At 43.8% G+C, this 27564-nt stretch overlaps 1 protein-coding gene across 1 annotated transcript in view; it reads left to right on the top strand.

Moving 5' to 3' along the window:
• LOC123976716 (semaphorin-6D-like) overlaps positions 1 to 27564 on the top strand; it is a 195838-nt gene that overhangs the window by 106869 nt on the left and 61405 nt on the right. Inside the window, exons 8-18 of the mRNA XM_046059061.1 lie at positions 984 to 1040; positions 2085 to 2186; positions 13790 to 13880; positions 14381 to 14503; positions 15492 to 15580; positions 16386 to 16475; positions 17075 to 17202; positions 17350 to 17481; positions 17629 to 17784; positions 23162 to 23335; positions 23418 to 23558. Of these exons, the coding sequence (XP_045915017.1) occupies positions 984 to 1040; positions 2085 to 2186; positions 13790 to 13880; positions 14381 to 14503; positions 15492 to 15580; positions 16386 to 16475; positions 17075 to 17202; positions 17350 to 17481; positions 17629 to 17784; positions 23162 to 23335; positions 23418 to 23558 (1283 nt within the window). The remainder of the gene's footprint in view (positions 1 to 983; positions 1041 to 2084; positions 2187 to 13789; positions 13881 to 14380; positions 14504 to 15491; positions 15581 to 16385; positions 16476 to 17074; positions 17203 to 17349; positions 17482 to 17628; positions 17785 to 23161; positions 23336 to 23417; positions 23559 to 27564) is intronic.

Here is a 27564-nt window from a genome sequence, read left to right as displayed (position 1 = left end):
CAGCCAGCAGGGGGCGACTTAAACCTGCGTCCTCTCTAGCAGCCAGCAGGGGGCGACTTAAACCTGCGTTCTCTCTAGCAGCCAGCAGGGGGCGACTTAAACCTGCGTCCTCTCTAGCAGCCAGCAGGGGGCGACTTAAACCTGCGTTCTCTCTAGCAGCCAGCAGGGGGCGACTCCAGCGGCTGCAGAAAGAAGTGTGATTGTATAGAAGTCTGTGAGAAAATGTTTCTACTTGTCAGCTGATTTATTCCCTCAGTAAACTCTTTCCTGATGAGTTTCTGGTCTCAGTCGCTAGTTTCAAGTCTTCTTCAACACAGCGTGATGTTCATTTAGTAAATTATGGTCCCATTTAGAGGAACAGAGACCAGGAAGCAGGGGAGGCTTTAGGGCGGGGCTACAAGCTGATTGACAATCAGGATAGAGGCGACTCATATCCGCTGCTCTGTGTACGTTTAACCAGCAGCGCTTATTACGAGTCGGCTGTTACCTGTTTCTGGTAAGACCATTTTGTGTTGAACCACAAACCACCGCAGGTCAGCCGAAAGCTGCTGCTGCTGTTCTTGCTCGCCCCCTGCTCTGAGACGGTTTGATCAAACCTCTGCTTTTGAAAGGACAAAACTCAACATGTCTCAAGATATACAAACATGTTGCCATGCCGCCTCGCAGAAAGGTTTAAATCACCCAAACTAGACTTGATCGGCTTTCAATCTAAAAAATCCTGTAACCAGAAAACCCAAACCCCAGCCTGTATTCTTTTGTGTGGCACAAAACATCATATCTGTGTTGTCATTTTCCTCACTTTGTGTCCACTAACTGCTCACAGTTTCTGCAGACAGATATGACTCAGATTTCCCCTCACGTGCGTGCTTACGTTTATATCTCATCAATAAAGCTCTTTAGGTGAGCGCCGACTCCACAGCTCAGAGAAAATTACACGAGCGTCGCTCCAGATTGCATTCTGTTATTCCTCTTCTGTGTTTCAGAAGCTGACGTGGCGGTCCAAAGACGTCAGCAAGTGTACAGTCAGAGGGAAGAACAGCGTGAGTTCCTTATCCATTTCTACATTCTTCTGCCGTTTCCACCTTTTTACTTCAAAACCTCCTGTTCCTCTGACATGTTCTCATCTTTTCCATTTTAGCTTAGTTTGATTTGTGTTTTGAAAAATACTGAATCACAGATATAGATGAAAGACGACGACTACAGACTTTATTCTGTGTTTTTTCACTCTTTTGTTATTATTAAACACACACACCTGTCACACACACACATGCTCAAACAGGACGTTATGCAACAACACACGGAGGGACGTTAGAGCGAGCAGGCCGCCGCCTAGTGCGGCGCCCCGAGCGGTTGGGAGTTCAGGGCCTTGCTGAAGCCCACCTTCAGCAGAGCCCCGGAGGTGAACCCCGGCACACTTGGCAAATGAGCAGCGTTGCTCGGGCAGCTGAAGAAGTGTCAGAAAACCTGTTGGCCTACTTCTACAAAGCCGTCACAGAGAGCATCCTGAGTCTGGTGTGGGAGCTCAGAGAGTCTCACCAAGCGGAAACTGGAGCAGATTGTCACTAAAACCTCCAACATAATTGTCTGTGACCGGGAAGCTAAAATAACCAGCGACCCCCTCCTCCAGCTTCTCACCTCGGTGTATTTGAAAAGCAGCTTCTTTCCTACAGCAGTCAGAACACTTAGTCCACGTAGCCAGAAGATCCCATGACCTGAACCGCTCTGCAGGACTGGACTGAACTGTTTGCAGCGCCTGGTGTATCCGTCATTATGCTTCCCGCCCGCTGGGCTGCTTGACATGCTGCGGAGCTGATATATATTCACTCTGCATGTTTATGTGGATGTTGTTGGAATGGTTTCTGGTTCCTGCTTGTTTGTTGTTTTGTCTTTTCGCAGCACCAAAACAACTGCTGTGTAGGAATCATGAAAAATCTAATCTGATGCTTTTCTCTTCAAAGTTCACCCGCAGTACAGAGGAACCAAACAAATGTTTTGAAGACGTTTCATCCTTGTCAAGATGAGTCGTTATCACTGCGTTTTGTTATGTGATGAATGAGGGGCATCACTGCTTTGTGTTTCAGCAGGACGAGTGCTACAACTACGTGAAAGTGCTGGTGCCCAGAAACGACGAGACGCTGTTCGCCTGCGGAACCAACGCTTTCAACCCCACCTGCCGAAACTACAAGGTAAACACGCCTGTCCTGTGTTGGACCTGGAGGGTCTTAAGAAAAGAAGACCAGACAAGCTTCTGAGAGCTGTTATCATTGCATTACATTTATTCGGCACATACTTTTGTCCAAGTGACTTACAGATCGATTTTAGTGCATTCTTCTTAAACAGACTGCTGAGAGGGTGTTCAGGTCCAGAGTTTTTATTTATTTATTTTACAGTTTCTTTTGTCCTAGAAAAGTGCCATTTAAAACCCCCCGCTTTTTACCCATTATTTAAGAGTTGTTTTCTGACTCGACACACATTGATTTCCTGCTTTCAAGGCAGCAGTGTTGGGAAGCAACTTATTGCAGTACCTGAAAATCGACTTAAAACCCTGTCACGCTTGACCACAACTCTTTTACATATTCTGAAAACCGCACTGCCATCAGTGCTTCTACCTTTGCGCTCTGTCTGTGCCAGGCGTGTTCAGCAGCACGATGGCTTTCACTCTTAACTGCAACTCAACTTCTGTCAGTTTGTGTAACTTGAGACTCTTTCATCGTACTTAGAGTAGGGAAATACTTTCATATTTATTCCTCCACGTGCGACTCAGAAAGAGATCAGATTCAAATAATTAGTTGTTTTTAATTTATGTATTTAGGTTGTTTGTTACTGTATTGAACCTGCACTGTCACGCTTTCATTTCACTTCACGTTTTTTCCTGTTCAGCTGTTTGTCTCTACTGTAACTTGATGTGTATTTTAAGACCTGATCAAAGCAGAAGTTCATCAAACACACTGCAGAATAAAAGCACCCCTTACTAAATACATTGAACAAAATTATAAAGGCAACACTTTTGTTTTTGCCCCCATTCATCACGAGCTGAACTCAAAGATCTAAGACTTTCTCTATGTACACAAAAGGCCTATTTCTCTCAAATATTGTTCACAAATCTGTGTTAGTGAGCACTTCTCCTTTGCCGATATAATCCATCCACCTCACAGGTGTGCTGTAGGCTGGCCACAATAAAAGACCACTCCAAAATGTGCAGTTTCACTGTATTGGGGGGGTCGGGAAACCAGTCAGTATCTGGTGTGACCACCATTTGCCTCACGCAGTGCAACACATCTCCTTCACATAGAGTTGATCAGGTTGTTGGTTGCGGCCTGTGGAGTGTTGGTCCACTCCTCTTCAATGGCTGTGCGAAGTTGCAGTCGGGTCGAGACCCCGATGAGGACGACGAGCATACAGATGAGCTTCCCTGAGACGGTTCCTGACAGTTTGTGCAGAAATTCGTTGGTTATGCGAACCAATTGTTGCAGCAACTGTCCGGGTGGCTGGTCTCAGACGATCTTGGAGGTTAAGATGCTGGATGTGGAGGTCCTGGCCTGGTGTGGTTACATGTGGTCTGCGGTTGTGAGGCCGGTTGGATTCACTGCCACATTCTCTGAAACACCTTTGGAGACGCTTATTGTAGAGAAATGAACATTCAGTTCACGGACAACAGTTCTGGTGGAAATTCTTGCAGTCAGCATGCCAACTGCACGCTCCCTCAAAACTTGTGACATCTGTGGCGTTGTGCTGTGTGATGGAACTGCACATTTTGGAGTAGCCTTTTATTGTGGCCAGCCTAAGGTCTTTTATTGTGGCCAGCCTAAGGTCTTTTATTGTGGTCAGCCTAATGCACACCTGTGCAATACCCATGCTGTCTGATCGGCATCGTGATATGCCACACCTGTGAGGTGGATGGATTATCTCGGCAAAGGAGAAGTGCTCACTAACACAGATTTTGACAGATTTGTGAACAATATTTGAGAGAAAAAGGCCTTTTGTGTACATAGAGAAAGTCTTAAATCTTTGAGTTCAGCTCGTGATAAATGGGGGCAAAAACAAAAGTGTTGCCTTTATAATGTTGTTCAGTGTAGCTGGTCTGTGCAGATGATTCTTCAGAGGTTATTCTTAAAAAAAGACTGATACATTTAAATAACAAAAAAATAAACGTCCTTACAGTGGCGTGAAAAAGTGGCCACTCCTGGGAAGGTTGAAAACTGTTCCATGTTTTGTAACCATTTGTGGATAATGGCTCTCACTGTGGTTCGCTTTAAAAATGGCATTATAACCTTTTCCAAAGTGATAAATCTCAGTTACTCTGTTTCTCATTTGTTCCTGAATTTCTTTGGATCGCACCATGATGTCTACCTTTTGAGGATCTTTTGGTTTACTTCACTTTGTCAGGCAGTTCCTATTTAAGTGATTTCTTGATTGAGAACAGGTGTGGCAGTAATCAGGCCTGGGTTTGGCTAGAGAAAGTGAACTCAGCTTTCCAAAGATATTGGGGCGGGGGGGGGGCTTTGTAGTGTAGCTAGCTGGTATTTTGGAAAAACAACAAATGTGTCTGAAGTCTGAATATAACCCCCTCTGCACATTTCATGACAACACAAGTGTGGGTTGAGCTTTTGCTAACATGCCCATTATCCTCTCAGCTGCTGAATTTCCAACACATCGTCACAAGCGCTGGGTTAATGAGCATGGAGACGGGGCCCGGGGACGAATGACTTTTATTCTGACGCCGTTGCCCCCCCCCGCGCTTGTTCAGCGGCACACGTTCCTAATTGAAAGTGTCAGGCTTGTGTGAGACGCCTCGTCAAGACCAAACACAACACCTTCACAAAAGCCACAATTTCAGGTTGTCAATCCACAGTTGTGTTCCTCTTTTCACGCCGCTGCGGCGCTAGAAGTTTGATTGACAGGCTCTGACCCTGTTTAGCAGAAGCTTCCTGCGCTTTGAAACCTCCGGCGGCGGGAGAAACAACACGTTTACCTGAAGATGAGGAGTTTGGATCTAAAATGAGATACGCAGCACCTGGAAATAACAGCGATGCCTGCTCTCATTTAATGATTGATGGCACAAAGAAATATCAGCTTGTACTTCTCAGAGAACAGGAAGTCATTTAAGAGCTTTTTCAAACAAGATGCTGCAAGTTTAAAGATAATCAGTGATAAAGCTTTAAACATATTTTACTGCAAGAGAGATTGAAGTGCATTAAAAAACAAAAGTGTTATTTTAGTCAAGTTAAATCCACTTCAGTAAAATTCTGCTGTCCAAAGCACCGGCTACAAAGTGAACCTTGAGTTAATGTCTTTTGGTCGAACGGCGGTGACGCTTTGGAGCTATGAGCTTTATGTATTAGTGAGCGAAATTACATTTGGCAAGGACACAGGTACAGTTCAGCCTCTGCTCTGCCAGTATAGGCTGACGTGAACATGGGAGAGCAAGAATGTTCTGCTGGTGTAATGATTTTTTCACAAACACATTTTCCGTGTTAATAACATTTTTTTTTTGTTTGTTTGTTTTTGACCAAGAGCTGCAAAAAAACAAACAGTGTGACGTCCTCAATCGAATCAGAATCACTGCAGGACACACACAAGACTTTTTCACTTCGTTTAACACGGAGGCAGTAAACTATGAAAACCTGCACGGGATGTTGTGTCTCGAGTACAAAATAATTCACGTGGAGATCAAGTCTCCGCAGGATTTCATGTTCACGGCAGGAAGCCACACGCCTGATAATCACACCGATTTGCCGTTTCGCTCCACTTCAATCGATAAAGTAATTTAGCTGAATATTAAGTCCTAAAACCTCCCAGTCAGCTGATTTCTCTGACAGCAGGAAGGTGTTCTTTTTACTTTGGGTGGTGTTTTTATTTTTACAATTTGCCCTCAAATGAAGCAGAATATGAAGCCTGATGGCCCCTGATGGTCACACATGTCAAAATCAATTCATTCCAATGGAAACACTGCGGGCAACTTAAACTTTTGAGAACCTTGACACATAAATTCACCCTGATGACCAAAAGCAAACAGCCTAAACAGGGAGAGTCCTGGGAAATGGCGGACTCTATTATAGCTTATCAGCTGTGTGTCACCATCCAGTTTAATTGAAACAGAAACACACACGGGAGACAGGAGGACATCATGCTGATCCAGCTGTTGATACACTGTGGGAACGCGCTTGGTGACTGACAGGTCTTTTTTTTTACTTCTTTATTTAATTAAATGATAGGGGAGAGCGGGGTATGTTGTCACACTTTTCACACTGTCAAATGTCATACCGAATGAAAGAATGAAGTCTTGGGCAGAAGTTTTGTATCATTACATCTTTGTATCTTATCTCATTATGGAGCTATAGACTGTTGAATAGAGAGTGTGCACTTGCCCCGTCGGCATAATTGAATATTGAACAATCAAGCCTAGAGAATTTGGAAAATAAATAATTTAATTCAAAACAAATATGTTGGCAGAGCTCACATTAACCTCTTTCTTTTAACTTTAAAATCAAACGTTCTCTGGAGTGCAAATGGATCTATGGTAACTGAATGTAAAGCTGCAGATAACTTTCTTAAATGTATAACTTCTTAACTAAACAGATGTGGTGTTTAAACACACTAATGCAACAGTGTGCACTTCTGTACGACGTATATCTGTATCTGACTAATCCCACATGTGTTTAGAGGTGCAAACATCGCCGGCCCATTTGTTGCATTTCACACACTTAAACCACGTCTCCTTTGGAATACTGCATGAAAATGGCTCCACGTAGATGAAGCCAAAAGAGATATCAGCAGCTTATGTCCAAGTCCTCAGCTGTACTTCTGATTAATTTGTTCTTTAACTTCACCTGCCTGACTGACTGTAACATTATGTCAGGTGGTGTTCTGATATTTTCTCTCTTCCTTCCTTGCAAATACAAATTGATTACAAGCTTATTTGTCTACTACCCTTGTTGCCTAACTGTAATAATAACTGTATGATGTAGAGTCTGTGTGTTTGTATCTACTAACACAGACTACATGCCGACGGTATAAGACCGTATAAACTCTGTCATGAATTCAGTCTTGTCCAGGCGTACGGCTGCTGCTGTAAACTACAGAGTATAATAATCTATTTACAGTATCATTTAATACTGCTGTCAGAGGTAACTACACAATTTCACATAGTTTTTTGAGCACGTTCCATGTGTTTATTTTACAAACTGACATGTGTAAATCTCAAGGTCAACATAGCACATCAGCTGAAGTATTAAGACACATTATTTTCTCCTCTACTTTGTGGAAATTTATCATTTTGAACATTCATACCTAAGAAGGTTGGAATACATAAAATGTAAAGTGCAAATGTTTTAGTTTTGAAGCAAAAAAATAATATACTTGTGCTCTCCTCAGGTTAGAGTGACCGTGACCGCATGTGAACAGGAAGTTGAACATAGAAAAGGAAGTCACACAAAGTGGCTATTTGATTTTTGACATAGAGCCTCTAGTGTTGGAGTTATGAGCAGTGTGACAACTTTCCCCGCTCTCCCCTACACAAGCGTTTGTGAATGACTATACTGTTCTAGTTTGTTACCAGCAGAAACTTTCACACTTTTTACGTTTTATGCGCATTTTGAAGTATTGCATTAGAAAACGCTGATGGAAACGGCAAAATTCGAGGAAAAAAAGGGGAAAAAAGCCTTAATTTCGCGAAAAGTTTTTACGCCCGCTTGAGGTGCTTTTTGCTTTGTTGAAAAACTGTTAATGCACTAAATGGGAGTTGGAAACACTTTTGCCGAATTAAGTTCTGATGTAGCGAACTTGCCGGATATTCCCATAACGTGCGGAGACATGGCTGGTAGCAGTTTGCCCGCTTGAAACACATTCCTGAGGACCTCTCTGTGTGAGGCCCTCAATGGCCCTCAGGCTGGTTTTGTTTCTGGTTTGGAACCCAGACGTCTTGTTTATTACAGCCATGTGTAACGTCAACTACTGACGTAACTACGCTCGCCGTAGCCTGGTTTATTCGCTCCAAACCAGCTGATGGAAACTCACCTAATTCGCTTTTTGTTTGTTTGGTTTTTTTTGCGACATTTCAAAAGTACGCTTAAAATTTGCATGACAATTGGATAGAAACATGGCTTATGAATCCATGTATGGTTCAAAACCAAAACGAAAAAACAAAAAAACAAGTCGTGTTTTGCTTTTTCTGTTTTAAAACCAAAATGGATTTTATATTTAATGTGTAGCTTTGTATGACACTTAATAAACCTGCAGCAGATACACTTGGGATGGATGCCTGATTATGTAGGCTAATTAAGATGAGCTTGAACATCAACATAGCCTAAGTGGAGTTTTAGGTAGAAAAACCGGAGGCTCACTGTTCACTTTGTAACTCACTAGCAACTTGGACAGGAACAGAAACAGAAGTCGCCTGAGAATCCTCCGGTTTTTAAGATTTCTTTATTATCAAATGAATTCATTGATAGTTGTCAGTCCATCCAACGGTACACAGCAAACATGAACTGTACATTAACGAATCATACACGGATTAAAAGGTTTGGGTAATTTTCGTTCAGCCTCTCTACGCTGTTTCCACCTGACCTTTATTTTCTGAGATGGATGAATTTAGAAAGTTGCATTAGGAGCGTCGGACTTCATCCAGCCAGAGGGAACCACCACTGAGCGCCGGTTCCACAAGCAACACAACCCATAGTAGGTCTACCGGTGGAGAGGGAGCGACCTGGTGAGCTGCGGACGGTCGGTGATCCTTCTGGCTGGATGAAGCCAGACGCTACTGATTTACGCCTGATCCATGATGATAGGCTACAGAAAAATAGAAATGAATAGCAAAAATAGCATCCAAAAGATTACAAATCATCATGTGTTATGGCTTCCCGGGAGTTCGCACTCTGGCCGTAGCCTCTGGGAAAAACACCTTGATAAGTATTCGGGTATTTTCTTAGATCGCTCAGGTAACCAACTGCTTCAGATCAGCCCAAAACAAAATGCTTCCTTGATGCTGACGTAGGCCTACTTCATCTAGAAATTGGAGAATTTTGAGTGCTTGAGTGGCTCCTAAAGCGACGCGATCTTGTAAAACAAGTAGCCTACATATTCTCATTGGCATATTTCTTTTATGGTATGTGTATAGTGCTCACTTCAACCATAGTTGATATGATATGCGACTTGAAAAGAACTAGCCTTAGCCTAGGCCTATATAAAATAAAATAAATGGATTAAATATGTAATATTGACCTTTTTTTTTTCACACGGGACACAAACAAGTCCGGGTCCTGGCACTCCATTCACCCCAACCATGACCTTACTCAGTCTTTTCTGTTAAATATATACCTGCACGATTGACGCTACAGGGCTTCCCCCACGCACCTATGGAGCTACAGGGATCCCCACTGCTTTACAAACTGACGCCGATGGGTCTTGACCATGCGTCCATATGTGAGGAGTCGGGGAGTGAGAACGGGTTGTAGGGATACAACCACACAAAGATAGAACAAAACGCAGCTCCTTTGTTTTCAGTTATGGGTTTAAAACAGAAAAATATAACATGTCTGGTTTTTTGTTTTCTGTTTTTCCAATTTTCCGTTTTGGTTTTGAAACGAAATACTGAAAGAACGAACCATACACGGATTCTTATGAAATGTTGGGTAATTTTTTTGTCTGCCAAGATTCATGAACGCTAAGATTTGAAATATTAAATCATATTATTATTATTATTATTATTATACAGATTGAACACCGCTGTTCTTCCCTGATCCTTAAAACTTAGTTTGATCTTGAACAATGAATCTGAAGACATGACTCAAAAAAGCCAAACAAATAAAAAGATAAAGAAGTCTTCAATTTGATTTTCTGCGAGGACCACTACATGTGCAGGAACCATTTTTTTTGTTGTTTTTAGGCCAGGATCATGCCTGTAAACCTCATAGACTGTAGGTAAACCCTTAGGCAGGTCCTTTCAGGTCAGCAGAACATCATGAACGGTAAAGACGTCGTTCAGGCCCACTGAGGCTTTTTAATTTATCCACCTCTTTGTGTCTGGGTCTCAAACAGCAGCACACTGCTAACATACAAAGATAGTGATCGACATGAAGGTCGACTGCTAAGCTGAAACTGACTGACGGAGATAAATAAAGAAGAAAGAAACTTTTAATTAAAGTGTGCGATTAAATGTTTAATTTAATTTAGGGTCTTCACCTTGACGCGCTGATATCTACAGTGTTACATCAATTAGGACCCAAAAGGACAAAGTAGAGTAGAAAGAAAAAGATGGAAGAGAGAGAAAGAAAGAGGAGTGACGTGTTATCACCCCGTCCTACTTCATGATGGAGGAGAGTTGGAGTCAAACAGAGCGAGGCCGAGAAAGTATTAAAATCAACGGAGAGAACGGGGTCAGAGAGTGCAGCGCTCACAGCCGTGAACAGATTCAGCTCCCCGAGGGGGAAAACAGCAGACAGGTGAATTTATGAGGCTAAATGCTCCCACAGCCTCCGTTAGCAATTCAGCTAACGTAGCTTCTGGACTCAGCTGCCAGGCTTACAATTAGATATCATCACCTTAGCTAACATGTCAATAACATTATCAGCAGCATAATTAACCGAGATGCAATGCAGTGCATAAACAACATAATGTCAAAGTAGCTAGTGTGGAGTTTTGTTCCTTGGCTGAGTTTCCCTCAATGATGGACCAGAGACACAGAAATCATTAAGTCTGTATCTTTAGATTTTTCAATAATATATTTACAAAAAGGTACTAAGTATAAAAATTACAATTAATACAGATTACATAAAGTTATAATTAAGGAAAATAATAAAAATAATAGAAAATGAATTGCAATTGAGATCACTTTAGCCTCCTCAAAGGAATCTCCTACCAATATCCTAAAGATTACACAAAACCCTCAAATTCACTCAGATTAGCCTTCTCAAATCATTGGACATTAACTTTACATTCTATTAATATTAGATGATTCAATGATTTAATTCCTAATTCTTAGAGAGAGATACTGACCCAATTTTGCCGGAGACTCACCCTCCACCTTCTGGGAAAAGTCTAACCGCCACTCCTTGTTAACTCAAATATAAACCCCCCAAAATTACAGCCACGTCCGCAACATGGCGGATTTCTAACTGCGTCAACATTTTATCAAACTGATCATTCCTTTAAACTTGTGACTGTTTACAGTTGTTTTGCTGCACATAGGCCATAATTAATTACAACACTAGCATGCTGTCAGTAGCACTTTTTTAAAAGCTTGCTTCTAGCCCCAGTTATATCTTCTTGTCTTTACTGTTCCAGAGGTAAAAGACTATACAATAGTTTACTGGATTGAGTGACGTTTAAGAACTGTATCATTTTAACAAAGTTAAATGATTTTGTTCACATTGAGTGCTTTGCCACATTTCTGTCTGATATTACTCAGTGTAAATGAAAGCTGCTACAGCAGTAGAAATCTCCGTCATGTTATAGCCTTCAAGAAGACTGATGGAAGATATCTGCCAGAAAATAAGCTGAACAAGTTGCGCTAGTGGAAACCAACACCAACATGTTAGCGCTGTAATGCTAGCTAACGTTTTTGCTTGCTTGCTACCAGCCAGTTAACTATGGCTATCACCTGATATGTTTAATCCAACAACTCCTGGTATTTTCATCATCCACACATGGAAGATCTTTGACTTTAGCTTCAGCAAAGTCCTTACAGGCAAGTCATGCCACTCGGCCTCCGGGCAGCTATTTCGAAACTTACAACACCAGGCTCCTGTCTGAATGAATGGGGAGAGCTTTATACTTCTACTACGCATGCGCAGTAGAAGTATAACAGACATATGTCAGTGGAACCACATGATTGGCTGAAATCTGTTTCCTGCTTTGGCTGTTAAAACAGACCATTGACTGTCTAGCGGGAGGGGCGGGATAACCGCCATCTTTGCTGTTACGGGCTATCCCCATAGAGTTGTATTGAGGATGTGATTGAGTGGCGTGTCTTGTCTGAAACGTCGATGGCTTCAGTGACGTTAGCTTCAGTGACGTTAGCTTCAGTGACGTTAGCTTCAGTGACGTTAGCTTCGGGCACTGAGAGAAACACTTATGATGTTACCTACGAGACTTTTGGGGTTTGTGGTCCTCTTATACTTTCTTGACTTGCAAAATTATCCTTTAAAGCTTCACTTTGTAGGTTTTAGTGGCATCTAGTGGTGAGGGTCGCGAATTGCAACCCAACGGCTCAGCCACCACCCACCCCTCCCTTTGCAAGTGCGTACGAGAAGCAACGGTGGCCGCTTACTTCTAACAAACCAGGCGACTTCTTCTTCTTTGTCGTCCTATGTATTAAACATAGTGATGAAACACCCCCTGTAAAGCACTTTGACCATTTGGGCTACTGTAGAAACATGGCGGCGCAACAAGGGTCCTTCCATGTAAGAGGACCCACGGTTCATTACACACCACTGATAACAAAGTTATGTATATTATATTGCATTTCTGTCAATAGATCCTCAGAAATATTACAACACTGGACCTTCAAACATTCAAATTCATACAGGATAAAAAATGTTTCTCTGGCCGTACATATTTTTTCCTAAATCAAATCCCATGGTGGTCCACCACAAGGGGAGAGACTTATGCTCTCTATTGGAGCTTGGCATACTTTGATGTAGCCTAAAAAGATTTTCATTTTCTGAGTGAAAGAAAGTGTTTTTATAGGTCATGTGTCTAGATTGTGTGTTTGTCAGGAAGTGAAAAGCTTGGTGACAACAAAAAGCAACTCTTTTACTTTAATTTTGCTCTTAGATTTGTGTCAGACTCAGAAAGAAGGTGAACATGTCAGACTGTGCCGTCAGCAGAGCTCTCTGTGTATTATTAGCTGTGGTACTGTAACATGCAGCGAGTCCCTGCTGAACTGACTGACACCAGCTGATTAGCAGCATTATTATCCTCCCTGCTGACACCCTGTGAATAAGATTAACACTCATTATCCATAAATTATCAGGCTGGAAATCAGACATTTTGAAGGAGTTCGTGAATGAGAAGAAGAGGCTGACAGGGGAGTGTAACGAAAACACTCCTGTCTCCCGTCCCGCTACCGCAAAAACACTCCTGTCCCGTCCCGCTACCGCAAAAACACTCCTGTCCCGTCCCGCTACCGCAAAAACACTCCTGTCCCGTCCCGCTACCGCAAAAACACTCCTGTCCCGTCCCGCTACCGCAAAAACACTCCTGTCCCGTCCCGCCACCGCAAAAACACTCCTGTCCCGTCCCACTACCGCAAAAACACTCCTGTCCCGTCCCGCTACCGCAAAAACACTCCTGTCCCGTCCCGCTACCGCAAAAACACTCCTGTCCCGTCCCGCTACCGCAAAAACACTCCTGTCCCGTCCCGCTACCGCAAAAACACTCCCGTCCCGTCCCGCTACTGCACAAATACTCCTGTCCCGTCCCGCTACTGCACAAACACTCCTGTCCCGTCCCGCTACTGCACAAATACTCCTGTCCCGTCCCGCTACCGCAAAAATACTCCTGTCCCGTCCCGCTACCGCAAAAACACTCCTGTCCCGTCCCGCTACCACAAAAAGCCACATCAGAAATACTTTATTGATCCCTGAGGGGAAATCCCTTTTTTTACAATTACTCACTTTGCACTTTAAGTTAAAATGTTTAAAGGAATAGAAATACTAAAAGAAGTTGGTAAGTAGAAAATATAAAGAAATATACAAATATATTATAACTTAAATAGGTTTATATTTAGTCATACTTATTGTTGGAACATAGAGTCATATGTAGTAAGTTCCTCTCCTCTTCCTCCTCTCAGATGACCACCCTGGAGCAGGTCGGGGAGGAGGTGGTCGGTCAGGCTCGTTGTCCCTTTGAGTCCGGTCAGTCTAACGTGGGACTATTTGCTGGTGAGTAAAATGTGACTTTGTTTCTTTAAACGCCCGTGTACAGCCAGTGACTCTTTCATTAAATCTAATCCATTCTGCCTCTTTTATGTAGCTACACACATACTGTGACATTCATTGATGTGAATAATTAGTGAAACTGACAGATTTATTTGCAAAAATTTACGGGACATTGTGCAGTGATACGCTTAGTTACCTTCTCCGTACACTGTGCCTAATGCAGGCATAATAAACAACTCCGCAAGTCTTGAATTCTTTAATTTAGAAATGAGAAACGTGTCGGCGTGTTGACCTTCTGACCAAGGCCATTTTAGATTTATACAATCAACAACAGTAATTATACAGAGAACTACATCTGCAAAGACATCCTCGGTGTGACACTGTGTAACTTTACATTTAACATCACAGGTTTCATTTTATGTTCTTATACAAACGACCGCTTATTCAAATGGGCATTTTTTAATCTCAGTTTCCCAGCTTCTTAACACGTTGCTGTCTCTCAGGGGGAGATTTCTACTCTGCAACAATGAGCGATTTCCTGGCCAGCGACGCCGTCATCTACAGAAGCCTGGGAGACGGCCGACCCGTCCTCAGGACCGTCAAGTACGACTCCAAGTGGCTCAGAGGTAGGTCGCGGTGTTTCAGGGTTCATTTAATTTTTCTTTAGAAACTCTCCACACGAGGCCCGACTAGCTTACAACTTATTACATCCTGGAGCCTCCCTCAGCGGATGGAGTTGCTCAGTTGTCATGAAGATGGTGTGGCGAACGTAAATATATATACAGAACATATATATAACTTGTCAGACTTAAATCTTTTAACCTTAAAAGCAAGTTTTGTGCTGGTGCTGCTTTTGCGTTAGTTTTGAGTTGCTTGCACTGCTATTTCTTATTCAGATAGTAAGATGTGCCTGCCCGGGCGGGTTCTAGTGATCTGCAGATCGCGTTTATATATGTCATAAGGAACAGTCTGATTAATAGCGGGTGGGATGGCGGATGGATTGCAGGATAGGTCAGGATGCACTTTGCAGAATTTAAGCATGGTCCACAATCGCAGTATTTTAGAGAATTTCACATATTATTTTTTCAGGGGAGTTCACGTTATTAAAAGGACCTGCAGTTTGCACCCTACCTACAATCTCAACCATCAAATTCCAGCAACAGGAAATAACTTTTCTGCTGCCAAAGTGCTTCTCTGTGTTGGTGAATTATTGAAAAACAAAACACCACTTAATATCAGGTTAAAATGTGTGAGATTTTAACAGGTATAATATTATTCAAATGTTATTAGTAATGCGTTATGTTGCTGCTTTACAGCAAAAAGCAGTACATTACTGAAATTGCGTCACACTGTTTAAAGTAGCTTGAGTATACTTGACACACTGTTTTTTGTTTCCTGTGTAACCTTTCCTCGCTCTTGTAAAACGAGCTCATCGGTCTTATAAAACCCATATTTCCTCTCTGTGAACGGCATTCTGGGAAAGGCAAAAAGTCTGTAACTGCAGGAAGTGTTGAGCATCACAAGTGATGAGTTAGTAAAGAAGGGAGTAGAAGAGATTTACCTTGAAATGGAAGAAATAGAAACCCCCCCCCCCCCCTCTCTCTCTCAATGCAGAGCCTCACTTCCTGCACGCCATCGACTACGGCAACTATGTCTACTTCTTCCTCAGTGAGATCGCAGTGGAGTACACCACCCTGGGCAAGGTAAATGTGTGTGTTAGTGTGTGTGTAATGCAGGGCACAATTCAAACCGGATCAAAACATTGGTTGTCTCTCGCCGGTGACTACTGGACATATTTTTCCCGAAATAAGGTCCCAAGGTGGTCCACGTTAAGGGGAGGGGATAAGGCTCTCTAAAACTCACGTAACAAGAAAGACGGACTTCAGCTCTCTAAAATGTTTTGGACACAGATTAATATTTACTGATATGATGTTGATCATAGTCTGCTGAAGTGTTGCGCATAAAAATGCAAACACACAAGTTCACACTGAGCTGTCGCCGCTTAAACCCGGTGAGTTTGTTCTCGCCTCCCTCTGCACATCCACATCGTACGCCCGTGTTGGTTTTGTTATTTGACTAATCAATGTATAAACTAGATGTCTTTGTTTTAATCAAAGCAAACGTTTTACTTGCATAACCGATGTGTGTGAAGTTTAATCGTAAGAAAACATGAAGCGCTGATCGGACAGTAAAGTCCGGTCGAGCACACAAACGCAGAGAAGAGGAGGAGGAGGAGGAGGAGGAGGAGGAGGAGGAGGAGGAGGAGGAGGAGGAGGAGCGCCTCGGTACCTGGAGACGATGCATGGGCATGAACATCTTACCAATGAGAAAGCTCCTTTTCCTGTTTGAGCGATTATTATTGACCAACCAGAGCAGAAACAAGTCGGAGCCTGTTCACCTCTCTCTCTCACTCTCTCTCTCTCTCTCGCTCTCTCTCGCTCTCTCTCTCACTCTCTCTCGCTCTCTCTCTCGCTCTCGCTCTCTCGCTCTCTCTCTCTCTCTCTCCAGGTGGTGTTTTCTCGAGTCGCCCGGGTTTGTAAGAACGATAACGGAGGCTCTCCCAGAGTTCTGGAGAGATACTGGACTTCCTTCCTCAAGGTGACTTCACAGTCTGACTCCCACTTTTATTTCTTTAATAAATCAGAGGTTTGCGTTGAACTGTTTCATTTCGACAGACATAATCTATTTATTACCCGCCCATTTCATTAAATATTTTTATGCATGTACAGAAATACAATACGCACACCTTCCTTCCCTCATTCGCTCGCCTCAACCTACACACAGGCGCGCAATGCCAACAATCTAACACTTTATAACTGTATCCGATCCCCTCATGAGTGATCTACCATGAGTTCAGCTGAGCACGAGTTCAAGTGTCCATCCATCCATCGTCAATCCCAGCTGACATTGGGCGGGGTACACCCTGGACAGGTCGCCAGTTCATCGCAGGGCCACACATAGACAAACAACCACTCACACCTAAGGACAATTTAGGAAAGCGGTTGTGTTTCTGTGAGGCCACAGTGCGATCCACCGTGCCGCCCAAAAACAAAAGTGTTGCATTCATAATTTTGTTCAGTGTAATAAAGGACAGGAACTGCAGTCAAACTGACCTCTGAGGTGTGGAGTCACGTTTCAGGACACCTGACCTCCTAGTGGCTGTTTCATAACTCGACTCTGTGTGTGTTTGTGTTCAGGCTCGTCTGAACTGTTCGGTTCCCGGAGACTCGTTCTTCTACTTCGACGTGCTTCAGTCTCTCACCAACGTGCTGCAGATCAACCAGAGACCGGCTGTGGTCGGAGTCTTCACCACCCAGGACAACAGGTGAGGACGTTATGTAGAGTAGGTGTAGGTGGCGGCGTTACAGCCGGTCCTCAGGGACTCAGCAGCCTGGTTTTCATCCTATTTCATTTAAAGTCGAGTCGCGGGTTTATCCCGACAGAATCATCTGCAGCTGGTTTCTCTCCGCAGTATCCCCGGCTCAGCGGTTTGTGCTTTCTACATGGACGACATCGAGAAAGTCTTCAACGGGAAGTTCAAGGAGCAGCGGACCAGCGACTCGTCCTGGACTGCGGTATCAGACGAGCTAGTTCCCAGACCGAGGTGAGACGCCAAAAAAAATTGCGGGCTTGTGCGGTTTCTCTAAATCCAGGATCATTTGAAAGCAGGCTTATTTAAATCCAGCTACGTTAATGACACATCCAAGAGAGCGCAGCCGAAACTGAAATCCGATTTAAAATCTTTCTTCAGGCCCGGTACGTGTGCAGGTGACGGTCCGGCTGCGGACTACAAGTCATCGGTCCAGTTCCCAGATGAGATGCTGACGTTTATTAAGTCATATCCTCTGATGGACGAAGCCGTTCCATCCATCAACGACCGGCCCTGCTTCACCAGGACCTCCAGCAGGTAACACACACACGTGCAGGGACATGCTGAAGCGCCGTAGTTAGTAGATCTGCAATCACAATACTAAGGTTTGCAACATGCAGATTGTTTGTCATGTTATAAGCTAGAGATATTTGATAGATAGATATTATTATAGGTAGATCAGAGCAGAAGAAGGATGAATGTCCACGACGTTCTGGCATTGACATGAGGGAGGGAGATCCGATGGGGGAGAGATGAGATCAGTAGCTTAACTAAAACAACATGTTGTTATGCAAAATTTGCTTTTAACTATAATTATTAGCCTATTAAATGTTGTTTTTACAACCAGGCTAATATAATTTTTCACATGTGTTCATTATGTTGTTGTTTGTTTGTTGTAACTTTTGATCTGTGATGAAAATAAGTAAAATTATTAAACCCTTTGACATGAACTGGAGCGTTGCGTTCACTGCTGTGAGGGGAAAAAAACCTGAATATGCAAATCCCAGAAATAAAAATCGAATAGCTACCCAACAAATGTCCAGCCCTATGAATTTGTTACCAAATATAGATACACCATATGGACAAAAGTACATCCAGTAACATCCCATTTTAAATACGTTCATACCACTTCATTCATGCATTCATACGTTAATAGAAGAGAAGAGCGTTTGTGAGGTCACACATAGATGCTGGACACGAGGGCCTGGCTCACAATCTCAGTTCTAGTTCATCCCAAAGGCGTTGGATAGGGTTGAGGTCAGGGCTCCGAGCGGGCCCGTCAAGTTCCTCCACACCAAAACCATTTCAGCTGGCTTTGTGCAAAGGGGGCATCATCGCGTTGAAAGACAAACTGTTGGAAGAAGTATTGTCTAAAATTGCATGTTGTGGCATCAAGATTTCCCTTAACCGAGACCACACACCAAAAGTTTTGGGACAGGGGTGTTCCAGTACTTTTGTCCAGATATTGTACCTAAAGAGTAATCCTCCTCTTAGGGGGGCCAATAAGCATGCCTGTGCCAAGATCTAATAATGCTGGTGATTGGCTGTATGCAGGAAAAACACTACGTTAGGTGCAGAAACAGGGTTCACAGTTCTTATTTTTACGTCTTCTTTGGATTAGGCAGACTAGACGCTATGATGATTGCTGCTTGTTAGTAATGTTGACTTTTTGGAAATAGTCCTGTACTGTACAGATATTTCATCAGTTTCTTCACAATGGGTCCAGTTACGGAGGTTAAGTGTCCAGAGTAAAAGCAGTTTCTCCAGCTGCTCCCAGCGCTTTGAACAGCTTCCTCCCCTGAGCTGAGTAATTGCACCGTAATGTGGAATGTCATTTTCTTTTGTTGATGTGGAATTTAGAAAATTAGTTTCGCATAAAAGGAACCAGCGTTACCCAGTAACCCTCATCACACACAGGAGCATGTCAGGTGGTCTCAGAAACCGTCTCAGAAGGCTAGGTTATTCTGAATTCGTCCGTGGTTACATCACAGCAGATAGTGACTCACCCCTAGCCAATTTTTGTATCCACGTCTTTGTTTCCCAGTTTATTAAAATGAGCTGGTTTTAGTGAAACACTGGAGAGTAATTCATGTCTACATTCTGACATTAAGTGCCACTTTTATTGACTTGGTGTTGTCTGATTTGTGATGGATGATAACATTTACTTGCTCTGCTACCCTGTGATGGATCATTACGTCGTGTTTTTTTGGAGACATTTGCGTACCGCTGAGGCACACTGTGATTTACAAGATGCAACATTTAAATGATCTCCGTCGTAAAAATGTCAGAGCCGGCGAACTGTAGAGTCGTCATCACGCGCTCCCTGACTGTGACAGGAATTTTGAACATATCTTTGCATCTAAATGTGGAAATGTATTTGAAAAGATTGTTGAATTTTTGACTTTACAGCGAGTTTAATCAGCAGCAACCAGCGGTAACTCAGGTTTCAGCTTTATTCCACCCAGATAGCAGAGGGACAAACTCTCCTGGGAGCTTTAATGAGAGAGAAAGAGATCTGAGATGTCAAGAGGAAAGTGGAGAATGTCAACTGTACCCGGAAGAGGCGAGTTTTAAAGTTACTGCAGGCAGCGAATCCACCACCACCCTGACCTGAAGCAGGGAGGATAATCATCGGCATCAGCTTTGATTAGTCGTCGGCTCACAGGAAGTTCTCTCCATCTCTGCCTCCGCCTCGACGCTCTGAAAGTATCTGACCTTTTATAATCTACGTCTGCAGGTTTCAAAAGAGTTTCTGATGGATTCTAATTACCAGTCTGGAATATGAATGAGACTCTTAATTCCACGTTCGAATTAGCCTCTGCTCTGGAAATGCCCAAGCCGACCCAGATAATGATGATGTGGATGTCCACAGGGCTGCGCGGATCCTCTGTTACATAACATCAGTCTGGGACAGTCAGAGCACCCTGAGCTGTTCTGTTTATGTCCTCCATACCCATTGTATGCTTTGATTTCCCAGCATGCCACTTATAAAACAACAAAGTGAAAGATTTTTATTTATTTATGTGACCTTATGTGTAGAGAAGTAAAGCGATGATAAAGTCTAGACAGACAAAAATCTTACCTCAGTGTCCACTTGCGAGCTTTTTTTCTGGTCTTCTTCAGCTAATGTCTCCAAAAGAAAGTTTCTTACTTAGGTCACATGATGACAACTGAACAACTTTCACAGTAGGGTTGCACAGTGTATTGACTCGATATCGGTACAACGGAGATTGAAGGGGAAATGTATCAGAAACACGGCCCATCAACTTGTGTTTTCTTGTCATATGTTTAAAGGAGACCTATTAAAATGCTTCTCCAGTCCTATATTGTAGTTCTGTGACTCCTGTTTTGCAGCTTTGCATGATTCAAAGTTCAAAAAAATTATTTTCTGTCTTAAACTGACTCTTTGTGTAGGCCTTAATTTCAGCCTCTGTCTGAAACAAGCTGTAGTTGCTCCTGTCTCTTTAATGTGTTTTAGGACGTGAAACCAAAATCTGACAATTACCTTTACTGTTTTTGATTGATGTAACAATGTGGGGAAAGCTGCTGTTTCAAGGGGCATTATGAAGTTTCCAGCGGTCACTAGCAGTGCGGTTCTAAGATTGCTAACAGGCGTGTGCTCGAAAGCGTGCTCGCTTGAACTCATGAGCGAGCATAATCTGAAACACAACCGCTTTCATACAGAAATCCTGCAATAAAGGCAGGAACACCAGCATGCAGGCTGCGGCTTTTCACTAAGACATGTTCAGGCTCTGTTACTTCAACGTTCCCGTCTCAGAGGCAGATCATCACCGGCGCCGTAACGTTACTTTATTCAGCGCAGTGCGCCGCATATCGGCACAATCCTCCCGGGAAAAAGGCAGAGTGACAGCGGCTATAGACAGACAGGGAGGCAGCTTCACGCAACATGCTGGAAACTCAGGTAAACTCCCACTGCAACGTTACAGTAATAGTTTTATCAGCTGCAGGTTGAACTAATCCACGCTCGTTACATGATCACGGTACATTTACTGCATTTAGCCGACGTGCTACATCGTTAGCTCGTCTGCTGCTTTCAGTAACGATCTTTACTATCTGTATATCTTTCACCGGAGGCTCAGCAATGTCAGCACAGCTAAATGAATTGGATGATAATGAAACGGGTAGTGAGCTGGACTGAATATTTTAACAAGATTGTATTGTATTATAATAATAAGACCGCAGTAAGAAACTTTACTGTAGTGTTAGTGTAGTGTTAGCTGGCTGCTCCTGGCTGCATCACTATAAGCTAACGTTAGTAAACAAATCGCTCCACATTTACTTTTTGACGTTACATCCTTTCTTGCAGGCTACATCAACAGTAGTACACAGGAGCGTTAGTTGGTGAAGTAATGTGGAAAGCTAACATTATATAACATAAGCAACTGCTCGGCGTTAGCCGGTGAGCTAACGTGACTTTCTCTGCGTTTCTGCAGCTTTACTAATGCTCACTTTGTTCTTACTCGACATCATCTCAACCTGTTTGGTCTGATGGGTGTTTTGCTGTGAGCCGGTTGTTTTATGGTGTTAGCGGACTGCGTGTCGTTAGCTGCCGTGTTGTCGCTGTAGTCTGAGAGGCTCGGGAGCGCGAACAGAGCTGAATCTGACCCGGAGACCTCACATTAAAAGCAGAATAGTGGCTGATGCAAGCAACGGAGAAAACAGGCGTGTGCTTCATTTCTGAGTGAGTTTTGACCCCACTGACAATAAGATAATGACAATTTAAATTAATTTCTTTGAAAAACTTACATATAGCCCCTTTAAGAGAGTGATTCTCTGTGCAGAGATTTACTAAATGCAAAATGGGACAAATTGTACATTTTTGAGAACATATTTTGCCCAGAGGTCTGAAGCCTGTTGCAGCAGCTGTGTGTAAGTTAAACTTTTGTCTAGTCTTAACATAAATTATTATTAAGTTGTGATTTATGCATTACTAAAATAAAAGGAGTTGCACCATGGACATAACTCTGCGTGACAACTGCACAGTTACTCATGCCCCAGGGTCAGTGTAAATCATAAAATGTCACAGAATTATACTCACTAATGGTAAAACAGCCATTTTCTGGCCCACGGCATAATTTTTTATTCACTGTATGTCATTCTGTGCCACAGTAATCCAGTAGGAACCTAATTTATTGATTTATTTCAAATCGATCCAGCTTACTACGATGCGCTACGACGCAAAGTGACTCATGCCAGCCAGAAAACAAGTGCGCACGTGACCCTGATGATTGAACTCATTATCTTTGATTAGTGATTGGCCACTTGCCTTAGTTAAGATGGTGAAGTTGTGACCCAAGTAAACCCAGAGCTGAGCTTCAAACTTTTAAAAGAGAGCCGAACCATCATCAAAAGGTATTCGCATACTTCGGGGCAAACTAAATTCTGAAGGACTTCTTCATTTTCAAGGTTTCTTACCTTTGCTGGAATATTTTTATTTCTCTTTTTGGGGCTAAATTCCACCCTATGGTTTCCAAGAAGGACAAGGATAAAAGATGCACCCAATCGTAGAATATGTCTTGGAAACTTGGATACAAAGGTTTTGTGTCGTATGTGTGTTGTTGGCTTTTAATGAAAATTGGTAGAGAAATCTGGTAGTTGGAGGAGAATCAATCATTTGGAAAAAATATCTTCAAGTTATTCAAAAATCGAAATCACCAGTTAATTCTCTTTGAGATGGATTCGATTGGTTTCATTAAAAGTTCCCAGGGGCCTTTGGTAATGTCCTTCTGTCTGCACGTTTTAGAAAGAGAAAAAAGTCGAGGTTGAAACAGGTAATAAAGAGGTAAAAGGTGTGTTTTTGTTTTAGTGGGCTTCGACATTTGGTTTTCACATTCAGCCACAGATTTTATAGTTTCTCACAGATCACTGAGCACCTTTTCTTTTTCATGCCCAGGTCCAAGCTGACTCAGATAGTGGTGGATGTTTCGGCTGGCCCCTACAAGGACCGGACGGTGATGTTCCTGGGCTCGGACGACGGCAGAGTCCTGAAGGTTTTGGCCAGCACACATCCCAACGACAGCTTCGGATCGAAACTGCTGGAGGACATCGACGTATACAATCCATCCAAGTAAGACCTGAGCTGAATACTCAAGTTCTGCTTCTACCAAACTATTTAATATAATCTGCTTTCTGTCTGCCTGTGTGTCCAGGTGTAACATTCACAGACAGGAGGACAGGAGGGTTCTGGGATTGGAGCTGGATAAGGACCATCATGCCTTGTTCGTAGCCTTCAGCAGTTGTGTCGTCAGAGTGCCGCTCAGCCGCTGCACCCAACACGGAGCTTGTAAAAAGTAGGGCCTGAAACTTAAAATAAAATTAAAATAAAGCAGGAGAAGAAATAGAAATCAGGGAAAGACTGTAATTTAGTTAATTCTGGAAAACATCGAAAAATCAGAAAGAGGGGAATCTTTTTAAGCGTTAATATGTGGAGCTTAATTTGGCAACATAATCAATATTGTAGAAGTGAGTGTGTGCAGGAGGGGAAATGGGGATGCCGAGTCTGAATAGCTAAATATGAGCATAAAGAACCTCATTTATAGACGTCATTACACTGAACAGAGCTCACTGCCCAAATTAGAGTGCATTCATCACCGGAGACACACACAGTCACTAATCAGACTTATTTTAATTAGGATGAATGAATGCTGCAGAGCACAGCTGCAGAGGTAAAGAGTGGCTGCCACCAGCTGTGTCTCCATCAAGGAGAAAGAGACATGGTCGCTCTGTACCTCTTCATCATCTCTTCATCTTCTGGGATGATCTGGACTTGAGCACTTAGACATTCATATCTAAAGTTTTGTGCTGGTTCCTTTGAATAACACCGACTTGATTTACATGAGTTTTAAGTTACTTTTTACTTAATTTAAGGACTTGATCTAATAGATCTGAGGTGTCATTTATCTCTCATCATGGCTTGAGGCATTAGCTAGCTTTCTCTAAATCGTGGACTTGCCCTAAGAAGCTCAGATCTGAGCCTCACCTCAAAGGATCTGACACGTGACCTTGACCTGTCAGCAGGGATTTCAAGCTGGACCCAAATTGCTTAAGGCTTCACTTGCATTGACTTGCCTTCAAGAACTTGAGATGACACTTTAATCTTGTCTCAAATTAGTGCTGACTCGTGCTCTTAGACTTGCTGGAAAGAGGAAAACTTAGCTGCTTAAATCACTTGAGGTTTGGCTTGGACTCGCTCTCCAGTCACTTGGGACTAGAGTTGCTCTAAGAGACTAGATATATGACTTGAGCCCTTTCTCAGAATGACTTCAGACGTGACTGGATCCCACTGTTATGCCCCTATTTTTTTGGTTTTCCGTGGGGGAAAAGTTGTGCCTGGTACTGTTTTTCGTATCACCTCCGTCGAGGTTCCAAGCGAGCTGAGTCGATACCCATAGGTGACGTGAAAACACTGCAGACTGATTGGTCTAAGAAAATCGTCACTAATAGGGCTGCACAATTAATCTAATGCGATGTGGTCATGTGCGATTAGATAACCGCACAAAGTGTGCGATTTAATAAAACAGAAAAGGTGTGTGCGCTGCAGTCTGCTCATTAGCCCCGCCCACACCGGGCTGTTGCATGTGCCTCTAAAAACAGATAAGCCTACGTGCAATCACAAAAATGATTCTTGAGCAGTGTATCGTAACCCCCCTCGTTTAAAATCAGAGACGGACGAGCCACCGGAGCACCGAGGGAAACGGCGCTCTGTGACAGAGACAGAGAGACGTCGGCAGCAGCTGAAGCTGTCAGACAGAAGAAAACTGGGGAAGATGAGGAAGGTTTGGGTTTGGCTGTATCGCTGCCTTTTGTTGTTCAACACGTTCAACTTTTCACAGAGCCGACGTGCTTGTCACTCTTCGTCAGCCGACCAATCACAGCCTGGATGGGGCGGGACATTAAATCAAGTTAGAAGTTCTACAGCAAATCATTAAAATTTGAACAATATGGTTATTAACCTGTTAGTACCGATGTAGAGCCGTTTTCTTGCACAGGGATTTAATGAATGTTCTGTTTTACATCTGTTTTACTAAAGTTATTGTTATAAATGTTGTTTATTGTTGAATCTTTGTTGAAGTTGAGAAATACACATTTCAAAATGTCAGTGTTTCACACATTCCTTGATAATGAAGCAGGTAGCCTCAGAGTACCATTTGTTCCATTGTAATCAAATCGCAATATGACTTTTTCTCCGAATCGTGCAGCCGTAGTCACTATTCACTGCGTCACCAGTGTTTTATATATTACAATTTCCGTACACTATTTCATCTATAAATCCACTTCTGAGAATTTTTGATTCGAGACATCAACTGTTTAGAACTGGACGGTTTAAGAAAATGTACGGTGGATTTAAAATGTGCTCAAACGTTAATGGAGTTGAGGAGCTCCGCAAGTGCCGGCGCAGGAAGCTAACGAGCCAACCGGCGAGCCGGCTCACAGACCGCTGCCGATTTTCACACCGCTATTCTGTCTTTATATTCTGAGTAATGTTGGAACGTTTTAACCTAAATCAGGAGACATCTGGAGTGTGTGTGTGTGTCGCGTTATGCATTACGTGGTGGCAGTTTTGTGTGGTTTTGCTATGACGACCAGCGTCACTGAGAGGTACTGCAATGGGAAACGGAGGACAGCGGGCCAGAGGCTAGGCGAGCTGGTACCAGCGATGGAGAGGGGGCTTAAAGTGACAACTATTCGCTTCCTTCCTCCCTTCCTTCATTAACTCCTGAGCTGTTTCTCAGTCTGCGTTCTTGTCTGAACTCGTGTTCTTGTGAAACGTCGAAACTCGTGTTCTTGTGAAACGTCGCAGCCCGAGTGCTGTTCCAATTCAGAAGTCCGCATCTAGCCGAGTACAGTCAAATACCCGGATATGTTCTCGCTCCGCCCGTTTTACCGAGCATGCTGACTGACGGACTGCGAGCTCCCGTTCCTCGGAGTTTGTACTCCCGAGCCGAACTTGCACAGAAGTCCGAACTTGACGAACTCGGTTTTGAGAAACAGCTCTTGTTTCCGCCCGCTCTTCATCTCGCTCTGTTATTCTCTCTACTGGAGTACATGACAGTAACCTCATCTTCCTCACGCACACACAAACACACACACGCTAAACACACACACACACACAAACACACACACACAAACACACACACGCTAAACACACACACACACACAAACACACACACACGCTAAACACACGCACAGTTCACAGTCAGGCCAGCCAAAAACACTGTGTGTGTTTAGCGTGTAAGTGTGTGTGTGTGTGTGTGTGGCCATTCAGACAGGCAGCAGCTGATACAGAAGAATGACCCCCCCCCCTTTCTCTCTCTCATCCTCTCTCTCTACGTTCTATGGGCGTCCTCCCTCTCGTCCTCCCTCTCGTCCTCCCTCTCGTCCTCCCTCTCGTCCTCCCTCTCGTCCTCCTTTTCTTTACCTTTCTTTCTTCGACGGTTCCTTCTGTCTGCCTCTGCACCATTTTGTTTTCCCCTTTATCCTCCCATCTTTTTCACTCCACCTCCTTCCTCTCCCCCTCCTATGTCTCCCTCCTCTGTTCCTCCTCCTTCCTCCTCCTCCTGTCCCTCCTCCTCTCCCTCCTCCTCCTCTCTCCTCCTGTCTCTTCCTCTCCCTCCTCCTCCTCTCTCCTCCTCCTCCTCCTCCTCCTCCTCTCTCCTCCTCCTCCTCCCTCCTCCTGTCCCTCCACCTCTCTCTCCCTCCTCCTCCCTCCTCCTGTCCCTCCACCTCTCTCTACCTCCTCCTCCTCTCTCCTCCTGTCTCTTCCTCTCCCTCCTCCTCCTCTCTCCTCCTCCTCCTCCCTCCTCCAGTCCCTCCACCTCTCTCTCCCTCCACCTCTCTCTCCCTCCTCCTCCTCCTGTCTCTTCCTCTCCCTCCTCCTCCTCTCTCCTCCTCCTCCTCCCTCCTCCAGTCCCTCCACCTCTCTCTACCTCCTCCTCCTCCCTCCTCCTGTCTCTTCCTCTCCCTCCTCCTCCTCTCTCCTCTTCCTCCTCCCTCCTCCTGTCCCTCCACCTCTCTCTACCTCCTCCTCCTCTCTCCTGTCTCCTCCTCCCTCCTCCTGTCCCTCCACCTCTCTCTACCTCCTCCTCCTCTCTCCTCCTGTCTCTTCCTCTCCCTCCTCCCTCTGTCCATCCACCTGTCTCTCCCTCCTCCTCTCCCTCCTCATCTCCCTCCCTCTCCTCCCCACTCCCCATCAGCCATTACTACCTGCATTCAAACGGCCACAGTTTCCAAGCGAGGCTGCTGAGGAGGCGTCACATGACCCCACCTGAGCCGCCCTGATAAACAACTTTATCTGCG

Source organism: Micropterus dolomieu, linkage group LG09, assembly GCF_021292245.1.
Source record: "Micropterus dolomieu isolate WLL.071019.BEF.003 ecotype Adirondacks linkage group LG09, ASM2129224v1, whole genome shotgun sequence".
Lineage (NCBI taxonomy): Eukaryota > Metazoa > Chordata > Actinopteri > Centrarchiformes > Centrarchidae > Micropterus > Micropterus dolomieu.
This window is presented reverse-complemented; position numbering and strand designations above follow the sequence as displayed.